Raw genomic sequence first — 13,221 nt, forward strand, 5'->3', positions numbered from 1 at the left:
CCTCGCACATTCATGGAGGTGCTGAACCAGTCGATCGTATTCCTCGTCAATGTTGTCAACAATGGCATCTTCCCATGTTGCCGCAATAGTACCAAAGAGTTCCCAGTTGGTGGTCATTCTGGGAGTTCTCTTTTTCAACTTTGCAGCCCTTTCTCCCCGCTCTGTGAAGTAGAATTTTGCACGAAGGAGACGGTGGTCCGATCCCGTTTGAAATTTTGGGACAACAGCGACATCAGTCAGGCAAAACCGTTGATTGAATATGATGTGGTCTATTTCGTTGTGGAATCGTCCACCGGGAGACTCCCATGTCCATCGTTTAGATTCTGCCTTCTGGAACTGTGATTTACCATGAATGGTCTTGTTCGACATGATGAACTCAGACAGTCTCTCACCCTGTTCGTTCCATTCTAGGCCATGGGTCCCGATGTGAAGTTCTTCAACTGATCTTCTCAGTCCTATCTTGGCATTAAAATCACCCACAATGATCTTGTAGAAGGTGTGGTCTTCTTTATAAAACTTCTCTAGCTCCATGTAGAACTTCTCGATTTCTCTTTCATCATAATGAGATGTTGGTGCGCATCTTCCGGAATTGTCGTACGGTATTTGATAGGGTTCAAATATGGTAACACCTACAAGGGTGATTAGAGGTCGCCCCAAAAGCCTCTATCCCTCTCGGAAAGACTGGCAAGCTACCGAGAGTATTCCGCCCGCACGGAAGAGCCTGGCAAGCTATCCGTTGTGTATTCGATATTCGATAACCAACCTGGTAATGACACAGTTTTGCTTGTGACCTACTTTCATTAGCGTCGTTGACAGGATTCCTTGGAAACCGTAATACAAGTCATTCTGCTTAGTTAAAATCGCCATTTCATTTTGATCTAGGGACAAGAGAACACATAAAACACTTCAATGAGGGTAATTTCACTGGATAGAAATATTTAAAATTGTCCAGGCTGGAACGGTAGGACTAGCAGATCGAGCACTTGCCTTGCAGACTTGAATTCAATCCCCGGTATCCTATCGGGTCCCCTGAATATCGCTAGGACTGATTCCTGAGCACAGATCCAGGAGTAACTTCTAAGCACCACTGGGTGTGACTCCCAAACAAGTACTGTCTGTAGGACTGTCGTTCTGTTGTCCATTCATCAATTTGCTCTAGTGGGCACCAGTAACGTCTCCATTGTGAGACTTGTTACTATGTTTTTTTTTTTCTTTTCAGGTCACACCTGGCGATGCACAGGGGTCACTCCTAGCTCTGCACTCAGGAATTGCTCCTGGTGGTGCTAGGGGGACCATGTGGGATGCTGGGAATTGAACCCGGGTCGGCCGCGTGCCAGGCAGATGCCCTCCCCGCTGTGCTATTGCTCCAGTCCCCACCATTTTGTTTTTATATATTTAAAAGTTTCATAAGGGGGCTGGAGCAATAGCACAGCGGGTAGGGCGTTTGCCTTGCATGCAGCCAACATGGCCGACACAGGTTCGATTCCCAGCATCCCATATGGTCCCCCGAGCACCACCAGGAACAATTCCTGAGTGCATGACCCAGGAGTAACCCCTGAGCATCGCCGGGTGTGACCCAAAAAAAAGCAAAAAAAAAAAAGTAAAAAAGAAATAATAAAAGTTTCACAGGGTGCCCGGGTTCCATCATTGGCTTTCTAAGGTCCCTTGAACTTCACTGAGAATGACCCCTGAACACAGAGTAGAGAGAAACGCCTGAGCACTGCTGGTGTGAGTCCCTCAAGTCAGAGAAATAGGGAACAGAGACAGAAGGAGAGGCGTTTACCTTGCATGTCACCAAGCTGGGCTCAATCTCTAACACCCCATAGAGTCCCTCGATACTGCCAGGAGTGATCCCTGAGCACCGAGCCTGGAATGAGATCTGAGAACCCTGGGTTGTGGCTCAAAAATTTAAATAAGGGGCTGGAGTGATAGCACAGTGGATAGGGCATTTGCCTTGCACGCGACCCGACCCGGGTTCGATCCCCAGCATCCCATATGGTTCCCTGAGCACGGCCAGGAGTAGTTCCTGAGTGCATGAACCAGGAGTAACCCCTGCGCATCACTGGGTGTGACCCAAAAAGCAAAAAAAAAAAAATTAAATTAAAAAAAGAAGAACAATGATAATAACAAAAATCAAATAAAGGTTAAAGTAAAAAATTAAAATTAAAATTCCACCACTGTGTTTGGAGAGTGACTATCAGATTCCCTGGGAACTGTCTTGGAGCCCAACCAAACTTTTTTTATTTATTTATTATTTATTTATTGCTCTTTGAGTCACACCCAGCGATGCTCAGGGGTTACTCCTGGCTCTGCACTCAGGAATGACTCCTGGAGGTGCTTGGAGGACCATATGGGATGCCAGGGATAGAACCCGGGCTGGCCGCGTGCAAGGCAAACGCCGTCCCCGCTGTGCTATCACTCCAGACCCCCCCAACCAAAATTTCAAATATATAAATCCTAAAAAGGAAAACTTCTAGAAAGTTCTCTGCCATGCTGGGGGGAGGGACTTACTAGCGGCCACGCTGTGGATAGTCATATTGAGATCAGATATGGTCTCCTTGTGGCCCTGGTAAGCGTTCTCCAAGTAGACTGGTCTCACGAGCTGACCTATAAAAGAACACAGGCATGGAACAGTATGCAGGGCCATCGGGTCCCTCCGAGGCTAAAAGACTGCAGAGAGGGGCTGGAGTGATAGCACAGCGGGGAGGGCATTTGCCTTGCATGCGTCCGACCCAGGTTTGATTCCCGGCATCCCATAGGGTCCCCCAAGCACCGCCAGGAGTTAACTCCTGAGTGCAGAGCCAGGAGGAACCCCTGAGCATTGCTGGGTGTGACCCAAAAAGAAAAAAAAAAGAATATGATCTGGCATGAGTTCTCCATAGAGATGAGTCACCCCACGAGTCCTTTCCTTGCACCGGTGAAGCATCCCTATTCAGGCTCTGTCCTGGGGTTGGGAGCAGGCTGTGATGGCGGGTGTGCCTGCAGCCTCGCTGTGCACTGCATCCTCAACCTCACTTCTTCCCAGGTGGGCTGCCTCTGGCTCTCTGCCTTACTCTGGCTGGGGGCTGGGGGCGGAGGCATCTTGCACACTGCCAGCACAGCTCTGTCTTTGGCCTCGGGGGGGATGTGGGAGAAGGCAGCCCTCCCCACATCTGAAAGTCGCCACACCAGCTTCCAGACCAGAGATGCGTTTCCTGGGTCAATGATGTGGACCCGCTGCCTTAGTAGGTCAGATGGGGGAAGGGAGGGGGCCTGAAGATAGGGAACGGTTTGCTATCACAAGCATTCAATCAGAGGAAAGAGAAAGTCAGGGCTCGGGCGCACCCCTGACCCCCGCTCTCCACCAGGAGGTGGGCTCTGAGCCTGGGCTGGGCTCACCTGTGTTTCGGGAAATAAAAAGGCTCCTTTTGGCCCAGAAGATCAGGGTGCCCTTCTGGCCCGGAGGGATGAGGATGTTAGGGGTGTCTCTGTAGTCAAAAGACTGCCCAAAGGTGCGGTTCAGGGGGTGCTCGGAGTAGCTGAACTTGGCCTGCAGGAAGGAGATGACCAGTAAGCGAATGGACGGACAGACGGGAAGATGGATCGGAAAGTGAGGAGAAGGATGGGTGGATGGACAGACAGATGGATAGTCAGATGGATGGATGGACGGATGGAGAGGTGGATGGAAGAGTTAGAAGAAGGATGGATAGTTGCTGGGGCCTGGAGCGATAGCACAGTGGGGAGGGCGTTTGCCTTGCACGCGGCTGACCCGGGTTCGATTCCCAGCATCCCATAAGGTCCCCCAAACACCGCCAGGAGTCATTCCTGAGTGCAGAGCCAGGAGAAACCCCTGAGCATCATTGGGTGTAACCCAAAAAGAAAAAAAAAAGAAGAAATAACAGGGTGGTGGGCAGATGGATGTACTAAAGAGTGATGGACGGATGACAGATGAGGAGATAAATGGTGGAATGGATGGATGGATGGATGGATGGAAGGATGGATAGGTGAACAAATGGCCAAATGGTACAGGGAAGGAGAAATGGCTTGAATGAATGGACGGATGGATGATTCAGCAGTGAGTGGCCGGTGGGTGGGTGACAGGATAAGTTACTGGGTGGATAGTAGATGGCTGAGCAAGAATATTGGTTGAGAGGGCTCAGTACTCGCAGCTCAAGGCAGAATCGACGTCGGAGTGGAGTAACAGGCACGAGTATGTGGGTGCATGGATGGATGGATCCACCATCCTCCCGTTGTTCATCGATTTGCTCGAGCGGGCCCAGTAACGTCTCCATCGTGAGACTTCTTGTTACTGTGTTTGGCATATCGAATACATCATGGGGAGCTTGCCAGGCTTTGCCGTGAGGGCGAGATACTCTCGGGAGCTTGCCGGGCTCTCCTAGAGGGGCGGAGGAATCAAACTCGGGTTGACCATGTTGGCTGCATGCAAGGCAAACGCCCTACTTAAGTATAAATGAGTACTGAGTGGGCGAGGATGGTGGAAGGTGTAAGTATGGGTGGGCGGGGGCTGGAGCAATAGGACAGTGGGTACGGTGTCTGCCTTGCAGGTGGCCAACCTAGGTTCCATCCCTGCCATCCTCTGAGCCCCGCCAAGAGCGACCCATCAGCTAGGTGTCGGCGCTGACAACCACCAGAGGTGGTCCCTTCCAAGGGAAAGAAAAAAGCTTCAGAGCGTTTGTGTGTGTGTGTGTGTGTGTGTGTGTGTGTGTGTGTGTGTGTGTGTTTTTCTTGGGATCCGACTTGGGGCCTCTCACATGAGGCACGTGGTTTTCCTTTTTTTTTTTTTTTTGCTTTTTTAGGGTCACACCCCTCAATGCACAGGGTTACCCCTGACTCTGCACTCAGAAATCGCTCCTGGCGGTGCTCGGGGGACCACATGGGATGCTGGGAATCGAACCTGGGTCAGCCGCGTGCAAAGCAAACGCTCTACCCGCTGTGCCATCGCTCCAGCCTGGGCTGGTGGTTTTCTGCCGAGTCACATCCCCACCACGGCTTTGCACAGACCACGGCCACGGGATTTCCACGGTGCGGACCGGAGAGACTTACCCTCTTGTTGTAATAGAAAAGCAACCCCACTTGGGACAGGGTGTAGAAGTTGAAGATCCCTCCCAGATATCCGTGGAACTCCTCCTAGGAGATACATGGACCAGGTCAGGACCCAGCGCCCAGCAGCGGGGTTCGATCCCCAGCCCCACCGCCAGAGGTCAGCCGTGAGCACCAAACCCCAGACCCAACAAACGCCCAACGCAGCCAGAAGGTCTGCAAGTAACGGGCCCCTGGGCGTCTCTCTCACCGGGGCACTGAACCATCCTTGGAGGCGAAAGGGGCTGAAACGAGTGTGGGGTGGGATGCTGGAGGCTGCGTGTGGCGTGCTGCACCCAAAGGTGCTGGGGGCTGACTTTTGGCCTCTTGGCTCTAAGTTCAGGGATCACTATTTTTTTTTCTTTTTTGCTTTTTGGGTCGCACCCAGCGATGCTCAGGGGTTACTCCTGGCTCATGCGCTCAGGAATGACTCCTGGCGGTGCTCGGGGGACCATATGGGATGCTGGGAATCGAACCCGGGTCGGCTGCGTGCAAGGCAAACGCCCTCCCCGCTGTGCTATTGCTCCAGCCCTCAGGGATCGCTTCTGGCAGGAACTTCGTGGGATGCCAGAGATGGAGCTGGGGTCGGCTGGGTGCAGGGAAAGCGCCCCACCCCCGCCAGCCCCGGGCTATTACTCCGGCCCTGAATTTACCTGCCTTCTGTAGCTGTAGGGTCTGAAACTGAACCCCTCGGTGGTGGAAATATAGAGTGTGGCGTCTGATACCTGTGCTCCGCGTAAGTAAGCGAACACGGTTCTACTTACAGCCTGCAAGACACGAAGGTGGTGGTGTGAGTTGGGGCCGGGGGGAGCGGAGGGTGAGCACAGGGGAGGGGCGCGTTGGCAGAGATCAGCTCCAAGGGTGCAGGCGTCCCACTGGCTGGGAAGAAAATTCCGGAAAGCAAGGGATGACTTATCAGGGGCTGGAGAAACCTACCGGCGATGTAGGTTTAAGTGTTATAAAGACGTTCCTTGGGGCTGGAGGCATTTGCCTTGCACGCGGCCGACCCGGGTTCGATTCCCAGCATCCCATATGGTCCCCTGAGCACCGCCAGGAGTAATTCCGGAGTGCAGAGCCCGGAGGAACCCCTGAGCATCTCCGGGTGTGACCCAAAAAGAAGAAAGAAAAGTTCCTTGAAGGGGCCGGAAAGATAGCACAGTGGGTAGGGTACTTGCCTTGCACGCAGCCAACCCGGGTTTGATCCCCCAAGGCACCCAGTGTGTTCCCCCAAGCATTTCTGGGAGTGATCCCTGCTTGCAGAGCCAGGAGAAGCCCCTGAGCACCACCAGGTGCGAACGTCCTCCTCCAAACAAAAACAAGCATTGGGATGAGGGGCTGGAGTGACAGTACAGAGGGGAGGGCGCTGGCCTTGCACGTGGCTGACCAGGGTTCGGTTCCCGGCACCCCACAGGGTGCCCCCGAGCCCCGCCAGGAGTGACCCCTGAGTTGCAGAATCAGGAGTGAGTTCTGAGCACTGCCAGGTGTGGCCCCCAAGCAAATCAAAACGAAATTAAAAACCTACTTTCGGGGCTGGAGCGATAGCACAGCGGGTGGGGTGTTTGCCTTGCATGCAGCCGACCCGGGTTAGATTCCCAGCATCCCATACGGTCCCCCGAGCACCGCCAGGAGCAATTCCTGAGTGCATGAGCCAGAAGTAACCCCTGTGCATCGCAGGGTGGGACCCAAAAAGAAAAAAAAAACAAAACTATTTTCTCAGGCTGGAGAGGACAGCAAGCATTGCCTTGACTGACCCCAGTGCAATCTCTGGCACCACAATCTCTGGCACCACACACAGGCCCCGGGGCACTGCCAGGCCCGTCCCCACGCACAGAGCTGGGCACGGCCCCCAAGCACCATCGGGGATGGCCCCCCTCACCCAGAGAGTCGCACACAGGGTCCTCACCAAGCAGACGGGCTGTGAGCTATAACAGCAATTGTCTCCGGAGACGTGTGACACGGGGTGTGCTATTCCTGGAAGGGCAAGGTCACGGCCACGGAGATCACTAGTCCCCTTCCTCCCTCCTCTCCCTCCCCCATCCTCCTCTCCCTCTCCCTCACGCCTCCCCTTCTCTCCTCCTATCCCCTCTCCATACCTCCCTCTCTCCTTTCTCCCTTTTTTTTTTTTTTTTGCTTTTTTTGCGGAGGGGTCACAGCTGGCAATGCTCAGGGGTTACTCCTGGCTCTGCACTCAGGAACTACTCCTGGCAGTGTTGGCCAGTGCTCAGGGGACCCTACGGGATGCTGGGAATCGAACCCGGGCCGGCTGCATGCAAGGCAAAAGCCCTCCTGACCGTGCTATCACTCCAGCCCTCCTCCTCCTCTTCCTCCTCCTCCTCCTCCTCCTCCTCCTCCTCCTCCTCCTCCTCCTCCTCTCTTTCTCCCTGAATGCGGGAAGTTCTGAGTCTGACTCTCACCACACACACACACACACACACACACACACTCACGTTCACTCACACATGCACACAGGCACAGGCACGCACGCACGCACTCGCTCACCACACATGCACACCCACCCACCCACACGCACATGTGTGCGCGCACACACACACACGCGCACACACATTCACCAACACGCACGTATGCGCGCGCGCGCGCGCGCGAACACACACACACACACACACACACACACATACACATCCCAACCACATGTCACCTTCCGGCGTGAGCCAGAAGTCAACCTTGTAATCATAAATGTAGACGTGAAAATTCACGACCAGCAACAAGATCGACCTGGTGAAGTGGGCCGCGGTGACTTCTGCTTTGTTGACCTGAAAGGAAGAACATCAGGGGACGCTGAGAACTGCCGGGTTGATCCTGGTGGCCCCCAACTCCACAGAGCCTGACAGCTCTGCATCCTTGCGCCGTACCAATGAACTACGTTTCTGGGGTGGGGGGGAGAGGAATTCCCAGGGGGTCCCCCCACTTTCTGGGCTCTCCTTGGGAGACACCCCCCCCCCCAAAGAAGCAGTTTAACATCAGGCCAGAGTGACTGGGCAATGGGGAGGGAACTGGCCTTTTTTTTCCTTAACTTTATTTATTATTTAACTTTATTTATTTACTGGTATTTGGCATATTGGGTACGCCACGGGGATTTTGCCAGACTCTGCTGTGTGGGCAGGTTACATTGGGTCTCATTCTCCTAAAGAGCCTTGAATATAGCACTTTCTTAAAAATCTCAGGGCTAGGATGAAGGAGACGTTATTGGGGCCTGCTCGAGGCAATCGACGAATAACAGGATGGTCGTGATTCGTGTCGTGATTTATTTATTTTCACTTTTGGGGCACACCTGGCGTTGCACAGGGGTTACTCCTGGTTCTGCACCCAGGGATGACCCTGGCGGTGCTCGGGGGAACCATACTGGGATGCTGGGAATTGAACCCGGGTTGGCCATGTCCAAGGCAAACGCCCTCCCCGCTGTCCTGTTGCTCCAGCCCTGAGGGAACTGGCCTTGCATGCAGCCGACCCAGGTTCAATCCCCAGCACCCCAGAGGGTCCCCCGAGCACCGCCAGGAGTAATTCCTGAGTGCAGAGCCAGGAGGAACCCCTGAGCATTGCTAGGTGTGGCCTGAAAACCAAAACCAAACAAAAAAGAAGCAAGATGAAAAACAGCCCCATAAGTGCAGGTTATAAAAGCAATTTTTTGGGGGTGGGTGCCAAGGGAGCACGGTGCAAAGGGGTTATTTCAGCTCCGTCTGCAGGGGCGACCACTGGCGACCCTCGGAAATTCCAGGATTTGAACTGGGGTCAGTGGGAAATAAGGATGTGCTTTTTTTTCTGTGTTTTTGCTTTTTGGGTCACACCTGGCAATACACAGGGCTTACTCCTGGCTCTGCACTCAGGAATTACTCCTGGCGGTGCTCGGGGGACCCTATGGGATGCTGGGAATCGAACCCAGGTTGGCCGCATGTGAGGCAAACACCTTACTCGCTGTGCTATCGCTCCAGCCCCAAGGATGTACCTTAATTCCCATGTTTCCTCTCTGACCTCTTTTCTTCTTGTTTGGTTTCTTGTTTGGGGCGACGCCCAGTGGTGCTCAGGGCTGACTCCTGGCTCTATGCTCAGGGATCACACTTGGTGGGGCTCAGGGGACCTTATGAATGCCAAGGATTGAACCCAAGGATGCCAAGGATGCCAAGGATTGATAAGTCTTAAGCACTGCCAGGTGTGGCCACATGGAAGGCCAGCGTCCTCCCCACTGTTTTATCATTCTAGTGACTTCAACACTCTTGTTGCATTTGTGTGTGTGTGTGGGGGGGGGGGTCACACCCATCAGTGCTCAGAAGTAACGCCTGCCTCTTTTTTTTTTTTTTTTTGCTTTTTGGGTCACACCCGGCAATGCACAGGGGTTATTCCTGGCTCTGCACTCAGGAGTTACTCCTGGCGGTGCTCAGGGGACCCTATGGGATGCTGGGAATCGAACTCAGGTCAGCCGCGTGCAAGGCAAACGCCCTCCCCGCTGTGCTATCGCTCCAGCCCCTGGAGTAACGCCTGCCTCTGCACTCAGCAATGACTCTTGGTGGACTCGGGGACCATTTGCGATGTGGGGTATTGGGCCAGGGTGAGCTGTACTTTCTCTCCAGCCCCAAACACTTGAGATTGTCCAGAAAATAGGTACCTTAAACGAGATAGGGATTCTCAGTGGAAACAGGCTGCTTTCAAAGTTATTTGTCGAGAAAAAGACTCTGTTTCTGGAGGAAGCAACACAGGAGTGAAATTAGGATAATCTTTCAGGGCTAGAGAGAGCTGAGTCCCTGAGGAGCGATCCCTGAGCACAGAGGCAAGAAAAGTCTTGAGCACTGCCAGGTGTGGCCCCCAAACAAACAACAGAAGAGCAGTGATTTTGTGCACCAAAGGCCTAACTGTAAATCCTCTTGTCTTTCTGGTACCATAGCGATGATAAAATAAGGAAAACAAAGAATTCAAGCAGAAAGGAAAAAAAGAGAAACTATTCTTCCTTTGTCTCAACTGAAAACACATGATAAACTTTTAAAAGTTAGCCAAGGGGGGGCTGGAGAGATAGCACAGCGGGTAGGGCGTTTGCCTTGCACGCGGCCGACTCGGGTTCAGTTCCCAGCATCCCAGAGGGTTCTCCGAGCACTGCCAGGAGTCATTCCTGAGTGCAGAGCCAGGAGTGACCCCTGTGTCACCCACATCCAATCACACGCAAAGATTTTTCCTGTGTTCAGGTGCGCCCCCTGGTGGTGTTCAGGGGTTATACTCAGCTCTGGGCTCAGCAGCTCCCCCTGTTGGTACTCAGTGGCTATTGCTGGGTCGGTGCTCAGGAGCGCCCCCTGGTGGCGTGCACAGGAGCTATTCCTGGCTCCGTGATGAGGAGAGGTCTCTGGAATTTTTCACGACTCTGTGCTCCGAAGCCAACCTTAGTGGTAATCAGGATAACCCAATATGGTGCTGGGGGGTTGGACCAGGGTTGGCTGCATGCAGGGCAAGCGTAAGCTCTGTACTCATTCCTAGCCCCATCTTCTCTGGATACCCACCCCTCCCCCAAAGTCTGGAAAACTGTAACAGGGAGACCCTAGTGATCTGTCCCCAAGACCATAAGGGTAGAGAGTCAGGAGTAGCCCTGAGCACGGCTGGGTGTGCCCCTCCATCCCCACACCCAGACACCCAGACAATGGGAAGGCAATCAGAAATGAAATGTACTTACCCTAAATACAAGACAATGTTTTCATCACATGGATGTTTAATCAAGAGTGGGGTTCCAGATGCAGAATAGAGCACGTCCTAGGAAGAGCGTCACACTGAATATGGGAATCTTAGCAAGAATCACAGACACTAAGAGAAAGTCCCTTTGTTCCAACCCTGGTTATGGATCTTAAAAACAAAAAACGACAGGGCTGGAGCGATAGAAGATCACAGAGGGCACTGGCCTTGCCTGCCACCGAGCCTGGTTTGATCCCCGTCATCCCATAGGGTCCACCGAACACTGCTTGGAGTAAATCCTGAGTGCAGAGTCAGGAATGACCCCTGAACATTGCCCTCTGTGGTCCCCAAACCAAACCAAACCAAACCAAACCAAACCGAACCGAACCAAAACAGAGGCCAGCGGAGCAAGAATCCCATAGCTAACATCTTCAAAACCAGACACTTGAAGAAGAATATGTGGAAATACCAATATAGCACACGATGTATTTGGTTTTGGTTTGGGTGCTAAAAACAGTCAGTGGTGCTCAGGGATTTCACGTGGTTTGGTGTTCAGGGATCACACCTGGGGGGTCTCGAGGTACCCTGTGGAGTGCCAAGGAGCCAACCCAGCTGCGTGCAGGGCAAGTGCCCTCCCTATGCCCCCTCGATGCAGTAAGTTGGTGAAGGAAGGATCGCTACGACAGAAATCACGTACCCCTTGGCCCTGATCAAACAGCTTGTCAGTCCTCACCAAACGAAACCTGGAAGGGAGACCAGAGACACCAGCAATCAACATCTGTGGAAGGGGCTGGAGGGATAGCACAGCGGGTAGGGCATTTGCCTTGCACACAGCCAACATGGTGGACCCAGGTTCGATTCCCAGCATCCCATGTGGTCCCCCGAGCACTGCCAGGAGTGATTCCTGAGCGCATGTAACCCTTGAGCATTGCCGGGTGTGACCCAGAAACAATCCGCCCCACCTCCCCCCCCCCAAAAAAGAGAAAGAATAAAATAAAAACAAAAATTTGGGTTTGGAGGGAATACGGTACACTGGGTAGGGCACTTTCCTGGCACAGGGCAGACCCGGGTTTGAGCTCTGACACCCCATACGGTTCCGCAAACACTGCCAAATTCCTGAGTGCAGAGTCAGGAGTGACTCCTGAGCACTGTTTGATTTGTGTCCCGGAAACACCACAAACCCAGACATTAAGAGCGGAAGGGGCACGCACACACAGGCACACAGAGCTGCTCGTTCATTCCCGGGGTGGGCCCTGCACTTGGTCAGCTGTCAATGGCACCCTGCAGCCACAGTGACCTTTAGATCAATTCTTCCCTGAAATCTCACGCACTCCTCTGAGTCAGGAGTGAAAATGATCTCGTCCCCGGCCCCTCCTTCCCCTGAGCCCTGCAGAAACCCCAGCCTGGGAAGGGTGGCCCCACTGGCTCGGCTCTCTAGGTGTGGCCGGAGGACACGGCAACAAGGCCTGCGCCGTCGCCACCAGCAGCGTCAACAGCAGCATCTTCCCTGGGGATCCGCTGCAGGACACTGGCCTTTAACGGCCTCCTCCTCCGGGGACCCCCGGCTCAGTCTGGGCATGCGCAGACGGTGCTCCAGCAGGAGGGTCTGGGCTTGGGGGAAGGGAGTGAAGGCTGCGGGGGAGGTGGGGGCAGGAGGTCGAGCAGGCGCTTGTCGGTCCCGGATCGGCCCCATTCGGGGCACATTTGGTGGACTGTGCACGGCCTCCCGCGAAGGCCAAAATGAGCCAACAGCGAAGCCCCCCCCCCCCCCCCACGCCTAAGCGCAGAAGGCATGGGACTGCCCACATGCGGCCAAGGTCCACTGGAGGCTAACCCTGCTTTGGTCTGAGGGTGTCAACCGTGCACCCTTAGGGGCTGGAGCGATAGCACAGCGGGTGGGGCGTTTGCCTTACACATGGCCGACCCGGGTTCGATTCCCAGCATCCCATAGAGTCCCACTGAGCACCGCCAAGAGTAACTCCTGAGTGCATGAGCCAGGAGGAACCCCTGAGCATCATTGGGTGTGACCCAAAAAGAAAAAAAAAAAAACAAAAAACCCAACCGTGCACCCGTAGAGTTGGTCCTGGTGCACACGTCTGGAAGAGGGCTAGGCCCGGCCGCAGGACTGCGCCCGGACCCCGCCCCCTGAGCTCGGGCCCAGCCCCCTGCGTCCGGGCCCCGCCCTATTTCTCGGTCACGCCCCCACCCACTGATTTGACCCCGCCCCCTGCGCCTGGGCCCCGCCCCCTGCGTCCGGTCCCCGCCCTCACGGGGGCCACGCCCGATTCCTCGCCCGGGCCATGTCCACATCCATTGCTTTGACCCTGCCCCCTGCACTCGGGCCCCGCCCCCTGCGTCCGGACTCCGCCCTCACCCGGGCCACGCCCGATTCCTTGGCCACGCCCCCGACCCCGGTCACGCCCCACCCACTACTTTGACCTCACCCCCTGAATCCGGACCACACCCTCACCTGGGCCA

The 13,221-nt window shown here is 54.5% G+C and overlaps 1 protein-coding gene across 1 annotated transcript in view; it reads right to left on the minus strand.

The window, feature by feature from the left end:
• LOC130028275 (cation channel sperm-associated auxiliary subunit delta-like) overlaps positions 1–12,436 on the minus strand; it is a 30,137-nt gene extending 17,701 nt beyond the window's left edge. Inside the window, exons 1-7 of the mRNA XM_056119023.1 lie at positions 12,273–12,436; positions 9,698–9,770; positions 7,716–7,850; positions 5,044–5,127; positions 3,379–3,529; positions 2,512–2,607; positions 796–878 (exon numbers count right to left, since the gene is read on the minus strand). Of these exons, the coding sequence (XP_055974998.1) occupies positions 796–878; positions 2,512–2,607; positions 3,379–3,529; positions 5,044–5,127; positions 7,716–7,850; positions 9,698–9,770; positions 12,273–12,436 (786 nt within the window). The remainder of the gene's footprint in view (positions 1–795; positions 879–2,511; positions 2,608–3,378; positions 3,530–5,043; positions 5,128–7,715; positions 7,851–9,697; positions 9,771–12,272) is intronic.
• Positions 12,437–13,221: the final 785 nt, after the last annotated feature.

The sequence above is a fragment of the Sorex fumeus genome, unplaced genomic scaffold (genome assembly GCF_029834395.1).
Source record: "Sorex fumeus unplaced genomic scaffold, SorFum_2.1 ptg000039l, whole genome shotgun sequence".
NCBI lineage: Eukaryota > Metazoa > Chordata > Mammalia > Eulipotyphla > Soricidae > Sorex > Sorex fumeus.